Source organism: Colletotrichum fioriniae, assembly GCF_027942845.1.
Source record: "Colletotrichum fioriniae strain IMI 355084 chromosome Unknown scaffold_22, whole genome shotgun sequence".
NCBI lineage: Eukaryota > Fungi > Ascomycota > Sordariomycetes > Glomerellales > Glomerellaceae > Colletotrichum > Colletotrichum fioriniae.
In genome coordinates this window covers 64296-74617 of record NW_027076858.1, presented here as the reverse complement: position 1 = coordinate 74617, position 10322 = coordinate 64296, and the positions used below count along the sequence as shown (strand labels likewise).

Sequence of the window (10322 nt, the reverse complement as noted above, 5' to 3'; positions counted from 1 at the left end):
TTCACAGAAGCCTAGTTCTCTGGATAGAGTGAGTAGTCATTTCGCATGAGGCAACTACAATGTCTCTCACCTTCCCAAGGTCACAGCGCATATCATTCGATAAGGTAGGCTACCGTCAGGACTCGGCAACGGCACAGGCATGTTGATTGAAGTTTGAAGGTCTAAGCTATAGTAACTGAGGAGTACTCGAAACAAATGTGTAAGAACCAAGTGAGAAATGAAAGACTACCAAGGTTAGTCAAAGGGGCATCGCTTGCTCAGCGTTCGGCTTGATCCTGATCTCATCACGCAGGAACTCGAAAAGCTAATATCTCGCAAACTGTACTTTAGAAGAGGTTGAACAGACGTCTCCTTCTCTTTCCTTATCTGGACCTTCGCTGATATTATCGCTATCTTGGGCACTGTGCTGTTGCTTTGATTGGGTGTGTATTGTAATCTCAGTTGTCCTTGTCGGGTATTCATTGTTCGTTGGATAGTTTGTGTCTCCTTTCCCAATGCGAACCTCATACTCGGGCTCTTCAGCGTTGGCGAAGTGTTTTGACCTCTCGCCGTTGAATGTCTCGAGTGCGACGTCGTGAGCTTGTCCGTTCCCTTGACTGCGCACGTAGGCGCTGTTGTTCGAGGCCCCTCGGGTGACTTCGACGAGCAAGTTGAGGATACTAAACTCTAGCTTGAGTTTGATGCTATATGCCAGGGGCTTCCAAGCCGTCTGGATATCGTACAGATTGGTGAACTCGAGAGCCAGGATCGTAACGTCGAGAAGAATGACCAGGATATTCACCCAGATCAAGTGATTCATGACCTTTTTGGCGCGCCCATCGCCGATGCTATTCATAAGGCGAAGGCGTTTGGTAGTTTCCCAAACGTATAGTGCAGAAATGATGATTTCTTGCACAAAGAAGACGGTGAGCTGGATCTTTTCAAAGATCTGGTAAGGGTTTTCGAATGGTCCCGGATTTGCCGAGTTTACTCCATAAACCAGGATGATTATGGGGATATGCAGACAGATTGCGTCGGCGATTATCATGTATAGCACTAATCGCAGGCGTTTCCGGTCATGTACAACAATGTGTAGTCGTGAGTATAATACAACTGATTGTCCCGTTATCATTGAACACCAGCCGATGAGAATGAGTGTAGCGTAGATGATGGGCTTCGTCGTCAAGGACAGGTGTCTCAGTAGATAGCCAGTGCCATTAAAAGCTATGCCCCATGTTGCGATTAAGATACTCCAGAAATACAATCCGGATCGTCTCTTGAAAGAAGTAAAGATCGAGACAGTGAGTTCGAGAACATTGTAGAAAGCAATGCCGATGAAGACACAAATGACGATGACGATGATGGTTTCTTTGGTGTTGATGCCGCCGGCCTCTGCCATTGTTGCCAGCTGTCTTGGAGTTATCAGAACTGATGGTTGGTTCAATGAAGAAATACATTTGGCAGAAAGAAAATATCCATCGAGGCAAGGAACATGATTATTACACATTTACCAAGAGCAAAGTTGTGCTGTCTGTAGACAAGCTGGGATCTCACGGTTCAGATTCAGGTTCTCCATGTTCAACCTGCATCATCGGGTGTTTCTGGCGGAACATGGCAGGGAGAACAGGAGTTGGTTGACCAAGACCCCTCCATCAGGATCATGTCGCGAAACAGCAGCTTGGCATATGCTTTGGAGGTGCCGTGATCAATGTAGCATCAGAGTCATTGAATCCAGACTACTTTTCCAAATACGATTAAGTCGAACCACTGCCAAGACCCGGGGAACCACTCCGCAGTAGCTAAAATTCGGAGTGGGTGTTCTGGGGGTAGCTTTATTGGCACGGTCGCATTCCATTCTCTTCTTCCTAGATCGTAGTCATTAATGGGCTAGTTTAGCGTCTCCACGTAACTGCAAATGTGACTATGCAATTTCACACTTGCAAGGGTTCATCGACGCGGGGAACTTGCACGGTAGCATACAAAGCTCATGGTACCCAACCTCTGGAACCATCATCTCACTCGTTACACACTATGACCAACCACAACACACTCCTTGAAACTCAAAAAATGTCGCTCTCGCTGGCGGTTGTCACTGCTGGTTTCTTCATGCCCCTGGGACTTAGCTGTGCAGCCGAAGTTCCCGCTGCAGCTCAAATCATTGACTGGAAGAGCTTTAACGTTCTTCCGACGGTGCTCCCTCCGGCAGAGGCCAACGACTCTACGGTTCTGAACCCCCAATTCGACTCTTGCGGTCTCTTCTTTGCTTACTTTTCGTAGCTCTTCTTGTGGCCCGGCGTGACGATAGATTCTCTTGAAGCCAAACCCTTCCATATCTACGACCCCGAGTTCTACGATGTCATTGGGCAGAACCCCTCGCTGACCCTGATTGCTACATCTGACACGGATCCTATTTTCCATGAGGCCGTTGTCTGGAACCCTCCTACTGAAGAGGTCTTCTTCGTCCAGAACGCTGGCGCTCCTGCTGCAGGTACTGGGTTGAACAAGTCGTCCGTCATTCAGAAGATCTCACTTGCGGAAGCCGAGGCCGTACGAACAGGTTCCAGGGCCAACGCTACCGTCACTGTCGTCCCTTCGCATCCGCAGGTCATCAACCCCAATGGTTGGTAACGGTTAATATTAACCTGATAGGTTTCATATAGCTTACATCAGTAGGTGGTACGAACTATAAAGGCAACATCGTCTTCGCTGGTGAAGGCCAAGGTGATGATATCACTTCTGCACTGTATCTTATGAATCCAGTAGCTCCATTCAACACCACAGGTGAGTTCGGTTTGCCCTTGGGCCTATCAAACGCACATGAAGCTGATTTCTGCAGTCCTCCTGAACAACTACTTCGGTCGTCAGTTTAATTCACTCAATGACGTCGTCATCAACCCTCGCAACGGGGAGCTGTACTTCACCGACACCCTATACGGCTTCCTCCAGGACTTCCGTCCTCCACCTGGGCTGCGTAATCAGGTCTATCGTTACAACTTCGAGACGGGTTCAATTGCTGTCGTCGCAGACGACTTCACTTTGCCCAACGGTGAGTTGCTTGATAGTGGGAAAAGAATGAACGCCTAACAACTGACAGGTCTTACCTTCTCACCTGATGGCTTGAAAGCCTATGTCACCGACACAGGCATTGCCCTTGGATTTTACGGTCGCAACCTCTCGTCTCCCGCCTCAGTCTACTCATTTGACGTGAATGAAGACGGCACCTGGGAGAATCGCAAGACCTTTGCTTACACTGCCGCATTCATCCCCGACGGTTGGTTCTTTGCTTCAGTAGTTCAATCCCGAAATCTGACTCTGTATAGGTGTTCACACCGACTCTGTTGGCCGTGTCTACACTGGCTGTGGCGATGGTGTTCATGTCTTCAATCCTTCCGGCAAACTCATTGGCAAGATTTACACTGGCACAACAGCTGCCAACTTCCAGTTCGCTGGGAATGGCCGGATGATTATCACTGGACAGACGAAGCTGTTTTATGTCACCCTGGCTGCGTCGGGTGTGGCCATACAGTAGTCCACGGGGAGAGCATGTGGCTGTCGGTTAAGCACGCGTTGTATTCTAGAAGATAATTCATGTAACGGTATGGTGCGTTGCGTGTCAAACCCTATTTGTCTGCTTTGCTGCTTGCAGAATAGTTTGCATTCTTGGTACAAATGCTTTCTAAATGTCCATAATAATTTCTTTCATCAGCCAGTCGCCCCATTTTGTACTCATAATACGTAATCATCTCTTTCACCAAGATGCTCTGACGAGCTGAGGATATCGTAGTTACATCTTTTTCTTAGGTGAATGTGTTGGGAATAGATTTTCCGCCTTTCGATAGGGACCACCAAGTGAGTCTATGAGCTACTCTTCATCGAAGACGTATGTGGTAGACTGCATATATTTCTCTGCATCAGTCACGTCGCCATTATCGCCACGGGACTAAATTCAATCCTCTCAGTACTGCAGACTAGCACTTTTAGGAAAGCTATTCTCTCGCACCATATTACCTCTGCCAAGCTCCATAGAGCACCCCGCTTCTTTGCTGCCTATGTTAGTTGCAAGGTTTCGCATCGTGCATAGCATGCCCAACTTCGGTCTGCTGTCAATCATGTGCTGCCGTCTCAACCAGAGCGAGTTACCGCTTCAGTGACGTGATCTTTCTAGAATAATACTCTCACGCCAACTGAAGACTTCAGCCCTTTGAGCGCTGTTATTCTATATTTCATATAAATCCCTGGGGTAATCCATCATAGGTCTTCAGCGTGATCTAGATTGTATTCTAACTCATAATGTCCTGGTGCCGAGCACTTGCATGCTCTGAATCAGGGGCACAGCATTTGCTTGCGTGACCTGGAAGCGAACACGGGATGTCTCCACGGCCGTTTCGAGTCTGTCAATCCGTTTATAGCCGAGTGAAGTGCCATTCACAACAGTCTTGAATGCTCCGTCAACAATGCAGTCAATGGCATATCCGCCTACTCGCTGGCCAAGTGCAATATGTTCTTGGACAACAAAGGCATCGACGAGCGCCGGGCCACCCAAGTCAATCTCGACCCATCCGGTGCGTTCCTTATCATCCATAGTCCAGTAAGTATCAGGTGAAGAGGTCAGCATGTTTGCAGGACCAAATGTGGTGAAGTTGACTCTGCCCCGAACACTGCTGGCTGTGACAATTGACTCGGGAATGATTAGGTTTCGGCCAAGAAAGACGTCTCTGAGACTTTAAATTCCATGAGAACATTGATGTCCTCTTGGGTAATTTGGCCCGTTGTATCCGGCGGCACGTCAAGCAGAAGGCTGACGCTCCGCCCAACAGACTGCAAATACATGTCCAATAGCTGTTGTTCCGTCTTGGGCTGTTCATTGGCGTGCCAGAACCAGCCGGAGCGAACGCGAGCGTCGGCCTCGGCAGGGGTCCAGTACAGTCCATCTCGCAGCCCCGTCTGGAGATCTATTTCGCTCAGGCGGTCTTGGTCCTGCGTCCGGCTGATGGTATGCCAGTTGGTGGGGACCGTGATGCCGTCTTCGTTGCCCACCCATCGAGCGTCCACCCCTGGTGACCCCACATGACTGCCGCTGGTTGGTGAGTGCGGATGATGTCGCGGAACCCGGCCCAGTCAAAGGTTTGAAGGGTGCTGGAGCCGCTGGCGCCGTCCAGCCAGATCTCAAAGACCGACGCGGGGCTACCGTCCTCAAGAGTGATGTTGACTAGTTCGGTGAGCTGCCGGCGGTAGAGATCGTTGTAGTCGCCGGCAGTATCATCACCAAATATCTGGGGCTCATCGTAGATAGTGCCGTTGAGTAGAGGCTTGGGCATAGCTGGGTCGCGGTGAATATCCCAGGGTGACAAGTAGACGCCAAACTTGAGATTATATTTCTGGGCTGAGGTGGCAGCCATACGAACCACATCTGCTTGCAGACCAGCTGCTGTGCGGTTCTTGGCCCAGCCGCCATTGGCAATCTTGTAATTGGTAGTTGAGGTGTTCCACAGCGCCATGCCATCATGGTGTTTGGCCGTTAAGATCATGCCGGACATGCCCGCATCGGCAAAGGACTTTGCCCACTGGTCGGTGTCGAGCGCCGTCGGGTTGAAGATGTCAGGAGTCTGCTGGCTTCTACCCCATTCCTCGTCGGTGAACGTGTTGGGCCCAAAATGGATGAAGGCGTAGTACTCCATGCGATGCCAGTCGAGCTGACGTTGGACGGGGACCTGAAGATACGCGACTGGAGGAGCAGTAACCTGGCCATTGGCCTGGTCGATGGCCAGCATGAGACATGCGACTATCACGAGCAGCATCTCGCGATACAGAGAGCTCATTGTTTTGCTTAGTCGCCCCAAAAGTTGAAGGACGACGGTGAATTAACGCAGTCCTGTCGGGCCGGCTACTTTTGGGTCATCATCTCTCAACTCTAAGGACTCAGTGGCTCTTTATAGCCCGGACCTTAATATATTAATAGGAGACTTCCCCCTCATTCGCACGGCTGTCGTGGGCTATGCTCAGCCGATTGAAATGCAGCGCCCCACTTTGTCTCGGTGGTGATGTTACCTGATAACAAGCTTGACTTCCTAATATGGCATGGAGACTCATCCATGAAACGTAACATACGGACTGTTGCGTTTGGATTTCGATTCGCACTCGGAAGCTCCTTTCCGATCCAATACTAATTGAGACTAAGCATCTTTCGTTCTCAAGGGAATTGAGCCGGAGGCATTCTTTTAGATCTTGCAATATCTACCCATCTACTGCCCCCAACATGCATTGTTTGACGACTGAATTTTTAACAAAGACCGACTGTCATTTTCCGTAAGAAACAATAGGATAACTTCCATCCCGACTGATTTGTCTTTACCTTTTTGCTAACGAGAGGCAGCCCGTTTATTCCGCAGGCTAACTAATGAACGTGCGTTTCCTAAACTATCAATTAATACATACGACATCGTTAAATGGGACCGGCCGTTGATTGCCTACTTACTCAATTTGTTTATTTAATTTCGCTATCGCAATTCGCAGCGTAGTTGTGTACGTCTAAGACTCTAATTATTAATTTACGCCGACGTGAGTTGGTCGCATCCGCTCTTAGACAACCAAAAATCTTCTTGATTTCGCATTTTTCTCGATTTCTTAAGTATTGCGCACAGTCTCGTAGTAAAAACACGGGGGGAATAACACCAGACAAATTATCTTTAAGTGCCCTAAGCGTCTCTCACCTCTAGGCTCTCGCCCTTGTAGCTGAAAGACTCGGATAGTAAAGAGCTCATACGTGAAAACGATCAGAGACCCAAGAAAGCATACAGCACCAGGTATTCGCTGGTCGTCACCGACCCAACTACTAATCCGGCCCTCATTGGCTTATCTATGGGAGAGCGGACGGGATCCCGAGTTTTCCAATGGGTATGGTCGTATGTGACAGACTAGCGGTGCAGTGTTGACCATATCTCCATCCAGACCATGACGTTGAGCCACAGCTGGAGACTGGTGTCCATGGTGGAAGCAAGATATTGGCGTCGCAGTATTGGCCGCGTCTGCGCCTAATTAGCAGCGGATCATTGTCGAAGTCACGACCCTTTGAAAACAGACGGCTCAAGGTGGATTCTCAACGTTATGCCGCAGGAACAGAGACTATGTCAACCTTGGCGCGAGGATTCTCTCTGGTTGCCTGGGTGCGACACGGGAATCTTTCGCACGGCCTATCGCGATCATAGTAGATTTTATCTCAGCCGGTTCAAAGTCCGTATCATGTCCGGCGAAGTGAAAACCGGAAATGTGGAGCGTCTCCCGCGATTGAAAATGCCCGCCGCGGTCCTCCGGATTCACGCTGTTTCGTCCGGGTCTGGTGATGGTGACGTACCCATGCGTCCCCTCCTTCCATCACGTGTCATCTGAGAAGCAGGGAATGGAAGAATTCTCAGACTATTCTGACTTTTTGAGATCCATCAAACATGTCAAAAGCCATCGCAGGTCCTACTTTCACGATTCTATCAATGCCATCCATCCAGCTCATGGATACGGACCAGGGATTTGGAAGGGATCTGGAATGCCAGATGTCATTCTCGCTTCACCCGCTTGAAGCATAGAGTGGCCAGGCATAGGGTCGTGGAAAACTGCGCGACGAGGATAGATGCGCGTAAAGAGGATAAATAAAGCCGATTGTCAAAGCGATCCCACACATTCTTGAACCCGGGACAACGAAAGAAGCCATACAGATACTGTCATAACACCATAGTTTAGAACGCCCTATTCTTGACCGTGGATGGGATATGCCAACAGTGTTCCATGCCGGCCACTTAGTGACCTTTTTGGACATCAAAATCTCCACCAGCATCCTCAAGCAGCATTCGGAATCGTGCCACAGGCACTTGTTTTGTCGGGATTCGGCAGAAGACTTACTTCTCAGTCTTCGCATTCTTTTTGGAGATGCCCATGATTAGGGAAAATCAGAACGAAGGCGATGATGGCGGACCAGCGCCCTATTTACGCCACTTTCACACCTAGCACCCTTGTCAAATCCTGTCTTATGAGCGATAAAAATGGCCTCTCTCGACCATGCTCACCCTTTCGGCTTACTGGTATTCAAATACTCATAGTATCTGAATCTGTGGGTAGAAAAGCACGGAATTGAGCTGACTTCGTAGCAGAAACTCCCATTCGGAGTTCAAAACTCGATTGCCAGAATTTTGGCATGGCTTCCGTTGTGATTGTCGTACTAAGGTTCCATAATCTCATTGCTCAGATGATTCCCTTATCATTCAACTCATCCCGCACACGCGAGTTTCTTTCCATGCCAGAGCCCGAGAGGCGTATAAGTCCGCTGAACCACTTGACGCTTGTGATGTGCTGCTGTCTCAAGGACGCGTGGGTGACTCGACCCTTGCCCGGAAGTGGCAGAGCGAGGTGATTTGCCGTCGAGTTGGCTGAAGGAGGTGCTTGCCGTAGGATGGGCAGAAGAGGAATTGCTTGAAGAAAGGCTGAGTCTTGCTGTTGTCAGTCAAAGTATTGGAACTTCTGGCACTCTATTGTTCGTCCAGTTATTTGCGGTCGGGGTGGCTAGGAAAGAAGGCTTATAATCAGGCTGGTAAAAGGGGATACTCACGTCAAATAAGTTAAGCTGGAAGTGGCTGAAGGAGGTGCCGAGAGCGCTGGCCTTTGCCGTGAAGTGGCTATGGTAGGTGGAAGCGTCTGCAAGTTTGCGACAACTTTCCGTCGACTGAGGGAAATATCTGACACTTTTCCTGTTCATCAAGCCCCCCTTCCGGTTGCTGAGGAGCCAGACCCGCGGGGGAAATAACAAATCTAGGCTGACTGCTGACTTAGCAGCAAAAAAAGAGCACGGGAGGTAGGTAGAGGCTTTGTCGAAACCCAAGGGGTGCCTTAGGAGAGAAAATGTGAGAGCTTGAGACTCGGGCAGCTGTGGAATCTCGGTTCTGGTGTTGGAGGGCGCGCGGCGAGTATCTGGTTGAAGGACGTGAAACTAGGTGTGTTGGAACGCCCTGTCTCCGCAGCCAGCCGTTCGAACAAACAACCTAATGCCGGAGGGTTTCTGGATGGGCCTCTTTCGTCAGGGGATTCGGGAAGAACGAGGGTGGTTGAAGTAACCCTTCCGCAGCGAGTCAACTCTCCGCGGAGGGAAATGGTGAAAGTCGGATTCTTCCACGGAGATCTGGCGAAAGGAAGCCTTTTCGCGACGGCTAGCGATATGGCGATTGAAACGTTTTCGATGAAGCTCTTTCCACGGGTAAGTCTGGCAGATGAAAGCTTACTGGGGTGACCTTTCCGCGGCCAAATCTTTTTCTGGCGGAAGGATGTCGTCTGGCGTCCTGAAGACCCGACGAGCTGCTTGAAAGCAGCTCGCTCTGCAGAGCATACTGACAGGATAATAGCTTATCGAAGTGAGCATTCTGGGGCGACGTCGACTTACAGCACAGGGAGGTGCTGAAAGTGGAAATCTTCCACAACCAGCGGTCGGGAAAAGTCCAGCGCAATTGACGCTAGAGAAGGTCTTGTCGAAGTGACATTTTCCTTGGAAAACAGCGGTCTAGCTATTGAGGGCTTGTCAAGGAAAGCTTATCCCACAGGTAGTTTTGTGGCAGAAAGGAGCTTGTTGGAGTGACCTTACGGTATGGAGGTTAGCTTCCGGCGGAAGGACTCGAAGGAGGTCGTACGGCGTACTTCACTGCCATTTTCTCAGCGGCCAACAGTCTAGCAATTGACCTGGTGATCGGTGTTGTGGCTGGAGATTTGGAGAAGTGACCTTTGCATGGTGGATTTCAGGCGGGAGAGGTTCTGCGTGGTGGAACGCTGTCTCGATGGCTTGAGACTGGACAACTTGTCGGCCAGCGTCGACGGTGGAGAGACTGAGGCAGCGCAGAATGGAACGAGTATTGCCAGTCCCGACGGCCTCACTAAGGTAAACAGGAGAAAGGGCTCGTGAGATGGCTCCGAACCGCTTCATTCGTCGGCCATGCCCCAGCTGACCTGTGATGGAGGGGGGGGCGTTTAGTTCAACCACTGATCAGTGCCCCTCTTGGTATGTATGTCATGGTGCGTTCCGGCCTGTACAAGGTCTAATGATTGCACATTGACTGCCGTGCGTATTGGAGATGTGAACGGAGGAAGTTGGTGGGCAGAGCCTGCGATTCCTCCGCTGGGTGTAAGTACGGCCTTACCACCTTCCGACGTCCTTTTTCTGCCGGTACCTAATAGTACCTTATTCCAACGTGTTCTTTTTCCCCGAGGTACATCCGGCCGTTCGATTCCCAACAATGGAATAGGACCTTGACTGACTACCTTATTTAATCAAAGGTTCTCTGCTCCTCCCACCTTCTGTTGCGATCATTCACCGG

General features: G+C 50.1%; 3 protein-coding genes across 3 annotated transcripts; 1 reads left to right on the top strand and 2 right to left on the bottom strand.

The window, feature by feature from the left end:
• Positions 1-238: 238 nt before the first annotated feature.
• On the bottom strand, positions 239-835 carry N0V96_012160 (uncharacterized protein; the record flags this gene model as incomplete). The annotated part of the gene is made up of 2 exons (XM_065759527.1): positions 239-304; positions 503-835. 2 exons carry the CDS (start codon positions 833-835, stop codon positions 239-241), a joined length of 399 nt encoding a protein of 132 aa, XP_065611864.1.
• A 1211-nt stretch (positions 836-2046) lies between these two features.
• N0V96_012159 (uncharacterized protein) lies at positions 2047-3508 on the top strand (the record flags this gene model as incomplete). Its single annotated transcript, XM_065759526.1, has 6 exons — positions 2047-2202; positions 2257-2599; positions 2650-2760; positions 2816-3025; positions 3074-3250; positions 3300-3508. 6 exons carry the CDS (start codon positions 2047-2049, stop codon positions 3506-3508), a joined length of 1206 nt encoding a protein of 401 aa, XP_065611863.1.
• A 756-nt stretch (positions 3509-4264) lies between these two features.
• N0V96_012158 (uncharacterized protein) lies at positions 4265-5777 on the bottom strand (the record flags this gene model as incomplete). Its single annotated transcript, XM_065759525.1, has 3 exons — positions 4265-4549; positions 4702-4966; positions 5017-5777. The coding sequence occupies 3 exons, from the start codon at positions 5775-5777 to the stop codon at positions 4265-4267; spliced, it is 1311 nt and encodes a 436-aa protein (XP_065611862.1).
• Between the last annotated feature and the right edge of the window lie 4545 nt (positions 5778-10322).